This window comes from Drosophila biarmipes, chromosome 3L, assembly GCF_025231255.1.
Source record: "Drosophila biarmipes strain raj3 chromosome 3L, RU_DBia_V1.1, whole genome shotgun sequence".
Lineage (NCBI taxonomy): Eukaryota > Metazoa > Arthropoda > Insecta > Diptera > Drosophilidae > Drosophila > Drosophila biarmipes.
In genome coordinates this window covers 8856154-8870532 of record NC_066613.1, presented here as the reverse complement: position 1 = coordinate 8870532, position 14379 = coordinate 8856154, and the positions used below count along the sequence as shown (strand labels likewise).

The following is a 14379-nucleotide window of genomic DNA, read 5'->3' as shown; positions in this document are numbered from 1 at the left end:
GGGGAGGCGTTAGTGCGTTCTCACGTGTTGCCGGCTGGTTCGATCCAAAAATAAACAAACCCAGTGGCAAACAAATTGAGGGTCTCTTTTCGAAGACGGTGCAGGCACTAAATCCCTGCCATGAATGGGTCCTGGAAACTGGTCTTGCCCGTGGGCTTTGTGCTCTACTCGCTACCGCTGTTCCTGCGGGTGAACGGCACCTCGGACTATGTTATCGACGAGGAGTTCCACATCCCACAGGGATTGGCCTTTTGCCGCAAGGAATTCGATGTGGTAAGAGAGAAAGCACTACGTACTATTTCATGCGGCCAGATGACCAGTTCCATCCGTCTTTCAGTGGGACCCCAAAATAACTACGTTTCCGGGCTTGTACTTGATTGCCCTCGTCCTGAATCCCTTGAATCTGTGCACGGTAACGGGGCTGAGGATGCTTAGCTTGGCCGGTGCCGGGATCAACATCCTCCTGCTCTACAAGATCAGGCGGCGCATCCTGGCCGGTTCAGGGGGCAACTCGTATGCCGCCCATGAGGCGATAACGATGTCCGTTCTCCCGCCGCTCTACTTCTTCACCCACCTTTACTACACAGACACCCTGTCGCTGACCATGGTGCTCCTGTTCTACAACTATTGGCAGCAGGAGGCTCATCTGCCGGCGGCGGTCTTTGGGGCCGCCAGTGTGCTCATGCGCCAGACAAACATCGTGTGGGTTTGCATGGCTACCGGGATGACCGTGCTGGACACGCTAGTCCACCAATGCGTCCGCACTCGGGTCGTTCCTAAGGACAAAGTCCGCTTGATGGGCAAAGAGGTTGGTTTTCTCGTGCTAGCAATTATTCAGTATTTAACCAAAAATGCTGCATACAAATTTAATAAATTTTTCATTTTCCAGATGTGGGTGCAACTTCTCAGCAGTCCCCAACTGCTGTGCAACTGCTTCCTGAGCATTTTGGCCAAATGCTGCTTCTACGCTTCGATCATTCTGCCGTTCGTGGGATTTCTGTTCGTTAATGGGTCCATTGTGGTGGGCGATAAGAGTGCCCACGAGGCCAGCTTGCATGTGCCGCAACTCTTCTACTTTGCCATCTTTGCGGCTGGCTTTGGGATATCCAACACCTTACGGCAGTTTCGTTCGGCAGTTGATCTAATCCGTAGAAACCGCATGTTGTCCTTCTTGGCGATGCTGCTAATTCTGGTTGTGATACATGTCAACACCGAGGTGCATCCTTATCTGCTGGCCGACAATAGACACTATACATTCTACGTTTGGAGCCGACTTTACGGACGGTTCTGGTGGTTTCGGTACGCCATGGCCCCAGTGTACCTGCTCTCCATTTGCGTGCTGTTCTGCGGACTGCGTCACATGCCGGATAGCTTCAAGTTGATGTTCCCGGTCAGTCTTTTCCTGGTGCTGTGCTTCCAGCGACTCTTAGAACTGCGCTACTTCCTGGTGCCCTACATTCTTTTCCGGCTGAACACGCGGCACACTCGCAAGGGCTACGCCGAGTGGCTGGAGCTAGGAGTTCATCTGCTCCTCAATGTGGCCACATTTTATGTGTACTTCACCAAGGAGTTCTACTGGCAAAATTACCGCGCTCCTCAAAGGATCATCTGGTAGTTCCTTCAAAACGCATTCCCTTTGAACTAAAAGCCTAGATGGAAAGGGTGTTTTACGTTTTCGGCATTTAAAAAATAAAACCGCTCCGCATTTTCATTATTGCTTTTTATTCGATGCATTGCTACTTGGATGAGAAATTGCTCTACGTTGTAGTTTAAAAATCGGGGCTGAGTCCTTTGGATAGCTATTAGAGGGGGGTGAATGTAAAATAAATTTGAAATCGTGCGGGTTTATGAGCTGTGTGGGCAATCTGGCCACAGAAAGCTAAGATATCGTTACACTCGCACGATTTCCTTGTTAAAAAATATTTGACCACCTTAAAATGTAAATACATGTATAAAATGTTATTCGTTAAATATATATGTTTAAACTTACGAGCTAGCAAAATGGACTTCAATAGATAATACTGCCGAGGCATACATAAAAAATTCAGTTGATAAAATCGTACACTTTGAGCATGCTGAGAGAAACTAGACAATCTATACGTTAATGATAAGTAATAATGCTGATCGCGTTGTCGAATGCACAGAATGCAAAACTAGGCAAGAAATGCTACTGACTATGGTAATAAAATTAGCACACACTTGGAGCGTTACGGTTGCAGGCCAAAGTGTGATCTCGGTTTGGCACACAACCCCTCAAATATATGACTTTCCAGCGTCCCTCCCTAATCGAAGGCCACCTTGCGGGTAAACGAGGTGAGGGAAGAGATCTCGCTCGGGTTGGAGTCCGATGGCAGGTGGCTGAACTCGATCTCCTCGCTGGCAGCCGAGGCCACGATGTTCTCATTGGACTGAGTGGTCTCGTCGCTGTGGTGCATTGTGGGCCATTGCTTGTGACTGGGGGCGTACAGAATAAGCAGAGCGAAGATGTAGATGTTCCACATGCCGTACACGCCGGTCAGGAAGGCGGATGTCAGCTGAATCTCCACGTTGTCGTTCCAATCCCATTGACCCTCGGCCATTTGGCCCATGATGAAACCGGCCACAGTGAGGGCAGCACACACAAGGGTGGCCAGCATCAAGAATTTAAAGCGATATATAAGTCCTGCAAATGAAAAAAAATATTAATCATAAAACTCATAGTTAATCATTTTATTCAAACATTGACATATGTAGATGCATCTAGTCTATTAGGAATGCTATCGTTAGCTTTCATGTATGTTAAATGATATTTTTACTATTTTATATATGCCGATATATGACAATGAATGTGTAAATGATTTTGCTCTAACAAGTTTTTGACAATTGCGATTACATTTTAAATGAGCTCATAAGTACACTTAGAAAGCATAATTACAATCTTTTGTCGTACCTATGCTTTTTGCAGGTTTTGCAAGAAGTGCTAAAAGTGGATGTACTACAGAAATGCAAAAGAGGGTAAAAGACTTCCAGTAAAATGCTGTTAGGTCGGCCCAATTTGAATCCGGTAAATCTATGCAAACTGATCAAGATTTTAAATTAATCAGTTGCAGAAAATGTTTCCAAACTAAAAAAGGTGATACTATTTGAAATACTGGAAAATGGTAAATTATAACTTGTTATAATCTTTACTCTTAAACAAAGTAAACGAGAAATAGGAGTGGTTAATTACAAAGCAGGCTTTTCAGTTGACTTGACAATCGACAACTTACCCTCGTAGTGTAGTCGGCGTGCCTGGGACATAGAAGGCAGCGAAGTGCGCTTGTCGCCAATGTTCCTGAACACCTTCCAGATCATGTAGCACAGGAACAGGAAGTAAACGGCCGCCGAAACTCCTGCCAACACTATAAAGGTCATAGCCACCTTTGCGCCCAGCGGAGTGGTCCAGATGGAGTAGAATGGGTTGCGCAGCTGCACGCCCCTTTCGCAGATGTCGAAGACAAACAGCGAGATGCAGCCCACTACGACGGCAGAGAGGTGCTTCCAGTAACGCGACCGGATGGTTGACTTATTCGGGGCATCCTGGATGAGCATGTGTTCCCCGGCGAACACAAGCCAGAACGAGAGCAGCATGGCGTAGAAGATTCCCTGACGGATGTCACTCAGCAGAAGCATGTAAGGCATCTCGAAGGCCAGCGACAAGTACTCCAGCGGCAGGTTGAGGAATGTCAGAGCAGCTCCCAGATAGATGAGCATGTACTCCAGCAGGGCCGGCGATCGCTGCAGCAGATGCACCCGCCTCCAGAACCAGATCATGATGCCCACCACAAAGGGAAACAGCACCGTCTTCAGCAACAGCCAGATCTGCGTGAATCCTCCGTTCTGATGGATGGCGGTCAGCGTGAGATCATGCATGTGCCCAAACTGTAGGTTCATCTGGCGGGGCGTGTCCAGCGGGAATCGCAGGTTCAGCAGATAGAAGCTGTGATGCAGGGCGCCCAGTTCAAACAGGGGGATCATGTCGCAGGAGTAGAGTGTCTCAGTGGGTCCCACATGAGCCGTCACGCAGTCCAGGTAGCGGTGTTCCACCCCGTGGGCATACAACTTCCACGCGTTATCCGGGTCCCCCTTATTGCGATAGGCCAGGCGCATGTCGATGGTCAGCTGGAGTTCCCTGGGCGGCTCCCTAAGCTCCGAGGAGGAGTCGTAGCCGAACTCCACCTGCAGAACTCCGATGAGATTCTGCTGCCAGCGGGAGTAGTCCAAGTCGCGCAGATCGCGAGGAAGCGGCATTTGGAACACGTGCACCAACTCGTTGGCCATCTTCATGGAATCCCGCTCCACCTCCTCCCGGGTCACTGGGGTGCAGGCTCCTGCTCCGCGGGAGTACAAGAGAAACCCAGTGTCGTTCTGGCGGGTGTGATCCTCGCGGCACAGCGATCCAAGGACGGTGACATGGCCGGCGGGCAGGGGGGCATAAAGACCACCCAGCAGGAAGCACAGCACCTGGCAGAGCAGCAGACTGGCCACCAATATGGACAGCTTGCGGCCGCTCAGGTTCTCCAGTATGGTGCCCGACATCTTCGATTTTCAGGGGGTGGAGCACACTGGTTCACTGGCCTGCGCTCGATTTGTGTGTACAGATAGAACAAAATAATGTAAACAATCTGCTGCTCTTGAAAATTACACTTCAAACGCGCCGCCGTCGCCGCAAACAGAAAGAATCAGAAAACCAAGAAGCAACAAATCAGGATGACCGTATGCGGACTATTCAAATATACCGGTAGGTAGTCAGCCCTCGCTAGATTTTAGTATATTAGGTTTTTTTGTATACCGCAATGGCGGTAATGCCTTTTTGTATTTTTAAGCAACTTTTTTAATTTGTAAAATGTGTACATAGGTGGTTAAGGTTCTCTCTCGGTTTTAATATCGTTTAAAGTTGATTGATATTTTTATTTTTACCTTTGGATCACGAATATATTCATTAAATCTATTAAAGTTGGTCGTTGAAGCGCCAATGTTGACAAAGTTTTGGGATGGATTTCTCATTTCAAAATCTCTTTTGATATCTTTAAATTTGCTAAACAATCGTTAACTGTTGATTAATTGATAAATTATAAAACAAATATAAAAATAAGAACAAGAATTAGGAACAAAAAATTACGGTATATGAAGGTTGAAACAAATTAAATTTAATCTGTAATAAAAAGGTGATTAGTCAAGGAATTTTTTTACTGATTAAATGCGTTAATGTTAATATCGTCGTGATACCGATATTATCGGTAAAGTAATCACAGGTATGACAGCTCTATCAACGTGAGTACACGAAATGCTGTTGATCGACTGGAAAGCACAAGCTGAATGCCCATGAACGCGGTAGGCCATTTAAAAGGATGTGAATTTGACAGAAGCTAGTCCTAGTCCTTGCCGCCTGGATTTCTCCGCTTATCGCTCTATCGAACACAATTTATTCCCGTTAGTCCTGGGATATAGATCCAGAAGGCATACAGATTCCAGAATCTTGGTCGCTCTCGATTAACCGTTACCCGATTCCTTGAACACCACGATGACTGGCCAAAACGACTTGGAGCGCCAGATCGAGCAACTGCAGCGCTGCGAGCTGCCCTCGGCAGTCGAGATCAAGATCCTGTGCGCAAGGGCCCGCGACCTCCTGGTGGAGGACGCCAATGTGCAGCGCGTGGACTTGCCGGTGATCGTGTGCGGCGACATCCATGGTCAGTTCTACGACCTAAAGGAGCTGCTCAAGGTGACCGGCCGAGTGCCCGATAAGAACTACCTCTTTCTGGGCGACTACGTGGACAGAGGCCACTTCAGCCTGGAGACGTTCCTGCTGCTCCTTGCCCTCAAGGTGCGCTACCCGGACCGCATTGCCCTGATCCGCGGCAACCACGAGTGCCGTCAGATCACCCAGGTGTACGGATTCTACGACGAGTGCATCCGCAAGTTCGGGTCCTCGGACATTTGGCAATGCTGTTCGGATGTTTTCGACTACCTCAGCCTGGCGGCCATCATCGGTGACTCGGTGTTCTGCGTCCACGGCGGACTGTCGCCGGCTATCCACTATCTGGACCAGATTCGTGTCCTCGATCGCAAGCAGGAGGTGCCGCACGACGGGCCCATGTGCGATCTGCTCTGGAGCGATCCGGAGGACCAGGTGGGCTGGGGGGTCTCGCCTCGTGGCGCGGGCTACCTCTTTGGCTCGGATGTGGTCGAGATATTCAACCGCGCCAACGGCCTGGACATTATTTGCCGCGCCCACCAGCTGGTCATGGAGGGATACAAGTGGCACTTCGACAAATCCGTCCTGACTGTGTGGTCGGCTCCCAACTACTGCTATCGGTGAGTGGTCCATTTGAACTTATAAATTTCTTGGTAACAGCTTCGGTATTCCTCTTGTAGCTGCGGCAACGTGGCTGCCGTCGTGGAGCTGGATGAGTTCCTAAGCCGCCAATTTATCATCTTCGATGCCGTTTCAAAGGAGAATCGAAGCTTACCGGTCAAGAAGCCACTGGCGGAGTACTTTCTCTAGAAGAAACTAAAACCGGGGCATACTCCGCCCGGCTACAAACACAACTCATCTATGGATCGTCATAGAAAACTATGAACAATGCGCTTTAAAGAAAAATACCTCCAGAATCATGCCAATTTCCTAGGCTATAAGCTATAAGCAGCTTTAAGTTCCACCCAAGAAGGGATCTACCTATAATAAAAACGTTCTGACGCTCAGTGAAACTCTTTTTGTATTGGTTTTTGTTTAAGCTTTCGTTGCTTCACCGATTCAAGTACTAACATACTAACAAACGATATATATTAAGATGTTAAGAAACTATTATTGTAAGTTAATACATTTTCAAAAAAAACTGTTCCAAGTGTGCCCCGTAAATCACTTTCGATTTACATACGTCGCCTTCTGCCATTTTCCAACCAGTAAATCAAAAAAAGATTTGAATTTCCCAAACCGCCAAATGAGCGGGGCCATTGACGATGTTGCCCCATCATTGCGTTCTTGTTATCATCGCGACGGCTCCACAATCAGCTGTTCGGGCTTCCCAGCTGATATCGCGACAGGTGGCCAAGGGCTAAACTTTGGCTGAACAGTGCAGCGGGCGGACGGAAAATGCGACCTCTCCAGGTGAGTGCTATAACTCAGAAGTCCTCAATCAATCCAGCTCTTACATTTATTACTTCCATTTAGGGTGTGCGGCAACTGCTGAGTGTGGGGAGCCGGATTCGGAACAGAAGACCACTCCATGGCCAGCGAGAAACGCCTGTCCAGAAAAGCGGCCTTCCAGTGGTGCGACTGAGCCTCCTGGTGGCCGGAGCAGGTGCCTTGGCCTACGATGGGACTGTGAATGACTTCACCTACTGCGGCGCCTCCGTGCGATTTGTGCGGTCCTTAAAAACCGCCGGACTAATAGCCGCTGACTATCTCCGGCTGGACGAGAACGACCCGGAGTACGAGGCCAAGGTGAAGGTGCTCCACAAGAAGAGCGCCGAGCGACTGCTGGAGACGTGTCTGCTTAACGGTGGCCTGTACATCAAAGTAGGCCAGGGATTCGCCGCCATCAACCACATCCTGCCCGTGGAGTACACCAGCACGTTGTCCCTGCTGCAGGACCGATGCCTGCCCACCACCCAGGCGGACGTACAGAAGGTCTTTCGCAAGGACTTTGGCCAGCTGCCCGAGGAGATCTACCAGGAGTTCGACTACAAGCCCGTGGCGGCCGCCAGCTTGGCGCAGGTCTTCAAGGCCAAGTTGCCCAGCGGCGAGCAGGTGGCCGTAAAGGTGCAGTACAACGATCTGCAGAAGAGATTCATCAGCGACCTCGGCACCATCATCTTCCTTCAGGACATTGTCGAGTTCTTCTTCAAGGACTACAATTTTGGCTGGATCTTGAATGACCTGCGGAAGAACCTGGTGCTGGAGCTGAACTTTTTGCAGGAGGGCCAGAACGCCGAGCGCTGCGCCAAGGACATGGAGAAGTTCAGCTTCGTCCACGTTCCCAAGGTCCACTGGTCGTTTACCAAAACGGTGAGAGAAATATACATTTGATGTCTTAAGTAAATCTATTCTATTGAACTAATTGAAGGAAATTCAGTTTGAATATAATATCATATTTAACTAAGAAAATTTTGTTTTTTTCAGCGCGTCCTTACTCTTGAGTGGATGGACGGCTGTAAGATCAACGATCTTAAGACGATAGAAAAAGAAAAACTCAGCCTCAGGGACATCGACGTGAAGCTCTTTGAAACCTTTGCTGAACAGATTTTCTACACTGGCTTCGTGCACGCCGATCCCCATCCAGGGAATAGTGGGTCAACTTTAAAGAATGACCTTAATTTTAATTCTATTAAAATTTATTTATTTTATATTCAGTTTTTGTGCGCAAAAATAGTAAAAGCGGCCGAGCGGATATAATCTTGCTGGACCACGGCCTTTACGAAGAACTTCCTCAGAACGTGCGAGGGCCGCTCTGCGAATTCTGGGAGGCCACTGTTCTGCGCGACGAGGCAAAGATGCAAGTGGCCGCTCAGAAGATCGGGATTGCCGACTACATGCGCTTCGCCGAAGTGCTCTTCCAGCAGCCGATTCGGAATCGAGGTGGAAGCATCCGGGGCAAGCTGTCGCAGGAGGACATCGACCACATGCAGGAAATAGCCAGGAACAACTTTGAGCACATCATGGGCACCCTGAAGGAGATGCCCAGGAGCATGTTGTTCGTGGTGAGTCCCTTGCTTAAGGAAACCTTTTGGTGTTGCCATTTGAATGTTAATGTAAAATATGATATATGCCTATTTAATATTAATTAATTTTTACTTGCTCTTAATATCGTGGCTCAACTAGGTCCGCAATCTGAACACGGTGCGAGCCATTAGTCATCAGCATGGAGACGTCGTGAATCGTCCGCGGGTCATGGCGCGATATGCCCAGAAGTGTCTCTACATGCAGCACACCAGACGGTCTCCCGTGCAATTTGTCCGCTGGCTGAGCCGACGCATCTACTTCGAGTATTGTCTGTTTCTGTCGTCCTTCAAGCTGCGCCTCCTCGACTGGTATTTCAATATGCTTTATTTCCTGGGACGCGCCCCTGCCTCGGCGAGGACCGCAATGAGAGACATGATGCAGCCCCCGGAGCCGGTGATGCTGAGATGAGTGCTTACCTGTTTGCTTACCCCTAAATCATAAGTTCAAAATGTATTTTCTAAGATAAATGTTGTACGTATTAATGCTTCTCTGACTTACAATGTGGCAGAAAGTTATTAAGGACCATGACATCTGTATCTCAAAACTTTAAAAAATTAACTAAGACTAAGAACAAGCCGGAAATAGGGTTTTATAAATGGTGTAATGAACAAATATGTAATGTAAATTTATCAGCAATGTATTTATATGACTTTACGATGCTTTACTCTTTTTTGCTATTAAGGTGTAGGACTTTTGAATAAATTGTATTGTATTGTATTGAGAATGGGTTGTTATTGCTCTTTTGTCTGCTTTTAACGACCCTTCAAGTCGGCATCCTTCAGCACTTTGGCTGCACCTCATCACTTCCGACACCCCAGGACATTTTCCATTTCCCCAGGCCTAGAGACTGCGGCATTCACTGCTGTTAAGCTGAGGCGTGCATGACAAGTCCGGGGCTTTAATAAAATTGGCGGCGACTTGTCCAAGGTTAAATCCAGCCAGACAGCCAATCAGCCAGTTATTGGGCCACTTTCACTTCCATTTAGGCCCGCCCAAAAATTCAACAAATCAATCGGGGAGCCCGGAACACGAGTGCTGTCTAAATTTAAAAAGGCCGAGCAATCCTGCGGTGGCCCCTGGAATGCCTTTCCGGGTTTATCATTGGAGCATTAACACCTAACACCCATTAATGCACACACACGCCGTGGGTACAGGTGTTTCTGCCCCGAAACAGGCACAAATGGGCGTCAACTACATATTTCCGGTTGTGTGGGGCGCCTCGACAGGCTGCAGCATGTCAGATTCCACCTATGGCCAGGCCCACGTCCATGTCCCATGTCCCATGTCTCTGCCTCGTCCCGCCGTAACACTTTCACTCCTTGTGCCACATACATCGACTTTCGTGTGCCGCACACAGAACTAAATTCAATTCAATTTCATTTAAAGTTACTTTCGCTGACTGACAGACAGCGAACGACCCTCTCAGCCTGAGCCTAAAACCCAGCACAGTGGGACAGAATCAAGGAAGTTCCTTAATCCTTCTGAGGATTTAAATTGTGTGTGCCCATTTCTGTAAAAGTAAAAAAAGTGAAATATTTCCTTTTAACATACCTTCTAAAATACTCATAACCATAAGCTTACTTTAAAAGTTTAAACTCTCGTTTGCCCTATCCGACCCACTGTAAGTAACTGCCACCTGACTGGCTTCTGTTTAGTTGCGCATACGCCCCGTGCGCCCACGGCTAAATATGAAATTAAAAATCCATGCTGAAGTGTGAAATGCCTAGGAGCTGTCTGCCGTCGTTGCCGTCGCCTCCACCTCCAAGTCCCCAGCTGAGACTCGAGTTGGAGCCCGGAACCGTGCGCGGCGAGAAATCATTCGCCAACGAGTCGCAGAGTGGAGCAAAGGTCTCTAGCGGAAACGGAAATCAGCAGCTAATTAGAAAAATGAACAAAGACTTCATCACGCAGGGCGGCACGCCCATAACCACTGAGCTGGCCACGGTAATTAGAAGACGTCCGGACCCGCAACGCGACCTGATCCTGCAGATTTTGTGTTCTCGTTCAGGATCTGCGCAACCTGGTTTTCGGTACCGCCGCCATTCCCATGCGAGCCGAGTGGCTGCAGACGTCCTTTGTGTTCGGCGCTCCCAAGGAGGAGCTGGCCTACGGCCTCCGCTCGCCCCGGAACGCCACCCGTGGCCTCCTGTCCGTCGTCCAGGGATTCGTCCTGAAGTACCTCCTGTTTGCCCGGAAGACCAGTCGCGTCGCTTCGCTTACCGAGTGCGTTTCCACTTCCGTTGCCATTTCCGTTTCCGGTTTGGCTTGGTGCGCGTTTGAGTATGTTATCCAGAGTGCTGTGTGTGTTTCCCTTTCAGCCCGCTCCTGGCCACCGCCGATATGCAACGAGAGGCCCTGTTCTGCGCCCTGCTGGAGATCCTGCGCACCATCTCGGACAAGGGCAAGGTCACCATCGTGCTGCCGTCGGAGGACGAGGTGTTCGTGGAACACAGCGCCTGCTACTTTCACGATTCCGTCACCGAGAAGGTAGGTGTCATTATATACTAAAGCGGTCTACCTTCCGGAACTCGGAACTTACAAATGCCAGGAAAAAATTGACTTACAAACATTTTAAATTCGAAAAAAAATAGTTGTATATTTTGTAGTGTTTTTTATAGGGGTTCATTTGTTAATTAACTTATATTAATTGGTAAAACAAGACATTTTTGATCTATTAAAAAAAGGGATGAAAAACACTTCGAATTTATTTGGTTTAGGTTATAGAGAAATTTGAGTTACGACAGTTCAACTTACGAAGACAGAAAAATACGCAATATTACTCATTGCTAAATTTAAAATAATTTTAACTCTAAAAAAACCTTTATTGGACTTTTTACCAGATTTCAAAAATTCAACAGTATGCACTGTAACTTTCTATTTTGAAGAAATGTAGGAAAAAGGATCATAGATCAGTATATCAATAAGAAGCTTACGATTTATTATAAATAAAGTATATACTACACGGGTTTTTAAATTCTAGTTAAATTAGTTTAGTTAAGTACACCTTTTTTAGCGATATTAGTCTGTGGGATTCAATTTTGAAAGTGTACTCCAATTCAATTTTTAATATTTAATAATTATTGTTTGTATTTCAATAATTTTGGGAGGAGTGTGTTAACTTAGATGTTAAAAATGACTTAAATATATTTTGTAAATATGTTTGGAACATAAAATCCCCATAAAACCCTAATCCTTTGCAGCTCTATGTTTTCACGCTGTCACCCAACGAGGAGTTGGAGTACTTTATGAAGCGAAATTTCAAATACGTAAGACCTAAAAAGTTAACCCCTTACATGCTCAGCTATTTGATCGAACAGTTTGCACTTAACCCGCCAAAAAGTTTACAGAGGAGGAGACCCCGGGCACCCTGCTGTTTCTTTATAGCGCCGTCCTCACGCGATCCATGGGAAAGTAAGATTGGCCCCAAGTGTCTGTATAGCAAATAAGCTCTGTGTCGGAGACCTCCTATAACCCATTAAAATTTACCTTTCTGCGGTGAATACTTTCGCATATTTTCAGAGTTCGCACGGACCTGGAAGTCCGCGCCCCTGACGTCGAGCAACCACGAGGAGGGCTCCCTGATGATTGTCACCCTGCTGCTGACGGGCCGTGCCACGCCCTATATCCACAATGGGGTTGTAAATGTGGGCGACGAGAGTAGCTATGTGGGTACCACACATCAGAATAACACATCCTCGGGTGGCAATGGATGTTCTTTTGTTTTCCCAGGCGGTTCCACAGTACGGTGTCCTGAAACGCTGTATGATCGGTCTTTTGCTCTGGGATATCGAGTCGGCCAGTGTAAGTCACTTTACTTAATTTGAATTTAATTTCATAGAGTTAAATCCCTTAAAAATGCCTATTTACCTGTCAAAAAAACAAAAAATTTAAAAACTTTTTAATTTTTTTGGAAGTTAAGTCGCCTTTGCATATTTAATATTTAAAAATTATATTACCTGTACAGGTCCTAATATTTTGTGTTCCTGATATTCCACATCTTGTGGTTGTTGATAATAAGATTTTATATTGACTTTCTTGGACAGGCTGCGGTTAATCAGTCCCGCCAGCCGGGCTCCCGCCTCAAGACGCCCAACTACCCCATCTGGATAACCAGCTGCACGGGCCACTTCGGCGTGATCTTCAACAAGAACCCGGACCTGCTGCGCAACTACCACGCGGAGTCGCGCTTCGACGTGAACTACTACAGCTGCTCGGGCCACCAAATCCTGATGACCATCGACAATCGCACTTACAACGAGCAGGCATTGGTCATGTTGGAGCGGCAACCAATCACGCCGGAGAGTACCTCGATGTCCGGAAAGGAGGAGGGCGGGGGCGCTACGTCGCCAACGGCCGCTTCCGGAGGAGGAGGTGCTGCTGCCGGCGGCGGTGTGGGTGGCGCTAGCGGCGGTGTTGGTGGTGCTGCTAGTGGCGCTAGCGGTGGTAACGATGTGGTCGCCAAGGAGGAGTCGACGCTCAACACGCCGTTGCAGCGTCTGATTCGTACCAAGTGGGAAGAGGCAACTATAAGCTTTCACGTGCAGCCATCGATGTTGAGCTATCTTTTTAGTACCACTCAGTAGAACGCAGGCTCTGAGAGGGTTGTAGGAACTCTTGCTAAAGGCAGGCCGATTCACATTCTAGCGCAAGAGATATCTTCAAAGATAGAGATAGTTAGATTCGGAAATCTATTGGTACTAGGTTATTGTTATTTTAGTTGAGATCAGAAGGGTTTTTATAACTTTTTAATATTATTTTCAATTTAATTAAACATTAAAACAGACAGAGAAGTCACAAGGTAATACAAATTTAATAATTCATTTTAATTTTAGGTATCTGACACTTTAATCGACTTCCCCGCAATTCATTTAAGCATGTAAGCTTGTTATGTTGTCTCTTGATCTATGATATAAATCGACTTTCTTGGCGAATGACCAATGCACCAGTGAGTTTAAACGCCATTTATATCCTCTTGTGGATATAAGCTGTTTTAATTCGCATAACAACAAAGTAAGTTCCAAATGCCAGAAGCAGAAAACAGTGAAGGCACTGAAGATTGAATATTTTACCAGATTATTCATATTGTAAGAGATACTTATTGAAAGATATCCATAAACCGTAGAAATTGTGGTTTGAATATCCCCAAACATAGTTTTAAATACTTACCAGACTAGCGCCTTTTAATGTAAGCTTACTAGATGACGCACAAGAGTATAAACTAGTTAGCACACCTTGTAGTAGAGTTCTACTGTTGCTGTCTATCCGATGGACTATCATTATTGGTATTTTAAAAAGATATAAGTGGTCGAAAAGCAAGACAGCGATGGTAAATACACGTAAAATATTCCAAGTATCTGATAAATGCGAACGAGCTAGGGCAGATTTATGAAAAGTGGCACAGCCTTCAGAAATCTGCCTGGATGAGGCCTCTCTTTACGGGAAGAGCGACTACGGGACTCTAAACCAGTTGATTGATGCTGCCGCCTGGAGCCACTAGACGATATATTATCAAATCTTATGTAGATCTCCAACATGCTTCGATTACTCCAACCGCACTTTTCGATATTGTCAAGATCCCTTTCGAAATAAACACTCCTGTACAACCTCTGTGAATCCGAGAAGAGTATTCAGTAGAG

General features: G+C 47.0%; 5 protein-coding genes across 6 annotated transcripts; 4 read left to right on the top strand and 1 right to left on the bottom strand.

Annotated features, from left to right (window-relative positions):
* The first annotated feature begins 4 nt into the window (after positions 1-4).
* On the top strand, positions 5-1711 carry LOC108028560 (putative Dol-P-Glc:Glc(2)Man(9)GlcNAc(2)-PP-Dol alpha-1,2-glucosyltransferase). Its single transcript, XM_017100466.3, has 3 exons — positions 5-273; positions 338-808; positions 890-1711. Exons 1-3 carry the CDS (start codon positions 121-123, stop codon positions 1613-1615), a joined length of 1350 nt encoding a protein of 449 aa, XP_016955955.1. The 5' UTR covers positions 5-120; the 3' UTR covers positions 1616-1711.
* A 229-nt stretch (positions 1712-1940) lies between these two features.
* Positions 1941-4722, bottom strand: LOC108028559 (protein wntless). 2 transcript variants are annotated; one of them, XM_044094902.2, is made up of 3 exons: positions 3249-4722; positions 2930-3058; positions 1941-2662 (listed from the first exon to the last, which is right to left on the bottom strand). In XM_044094902.2, exons 1-3 carry the CDS (start codon positions 4555-4557, stop codon positions 2283-2285), a joined length of 1818 nt encoding a protein of 605 aa, XP_043950837.1. In that variant the 5' UTR covers positions 4558-4722; the 3' UTR covers positions 1941-2282. The 2 variants fall into 2 exon arrangements, with proteins under 2 accessions (XP_043950837.1, XP_016955952.1); XM_017100463.3 differs by lacking the exon at positions 2930-3058 and having other exon boundaries at positions 3249-4719.
* Positions 4655-6729, top strand: LOC108028561 (serine/threonine-protein phosphatase 4 catalytic subunit-like). Its single transcript, XM_017100467.3, has 3 exons — positions 4655-4759; positions 5265-6336; positions 6397-6729. Exons 2-3 carry the CDS (start codon positions 5543-5545, stop codon positions 6524-6526), a joined length of 924 nt encoding a protein of 307 aa, XP_016955956.1. The 5' UTR covers positions 4655-4759; positions 5265-5542; the 3' UTR covers positions 6527-6729.
* Positions 6730-6921: 192 nt separating this feature from the next.
* On the top strand, positions 6922-9467 carry LOC108028784 (uncharacterized aarF domain-containing protein kinase 5). The gene is made up of 5 exons (XM_017100764.3): positions 6922-7129; positions 7193-8029; positions 8144-8309; positions 8375-8721; positions 8843-9467. The coding sequence occupies exons 1-5, from the start codon at positions 7115-7117 to the stop codon at positions 9149-9151; spliced, it is 1674 nt and encodes a 557-aa protein (XP_016956253.1). The 5' UTR covers positions 6922-7114; the 3' UTR covers positions 9152-9467.
* Positions 9468-10586: 1119 nt separating this feature from the next.
* LOC108028112 (inactive ubiquitin carboxyl-terminal hydrolase MINDY-4B) lies at positions 10587-14295 on the top strand. The gene is given in 9 exon segments (XM_017099761.2): positions 10587-10687; positions 10752-10966; positions 11062-11230; positions 11944-12009; positions 12084-12154; positions 12263-12277; positions 12279-12408; positions 12473-12544; positions 12787-14295. Coding segments are annotated over 9 exon segments (1335 nt in total). The 5' UTR covers positions 10587-10630; the 3' UTR covers positions 13327-14295.
* The last annotated feature ends 84 nt before the right edge of the window (positions 14296-14379 follow it).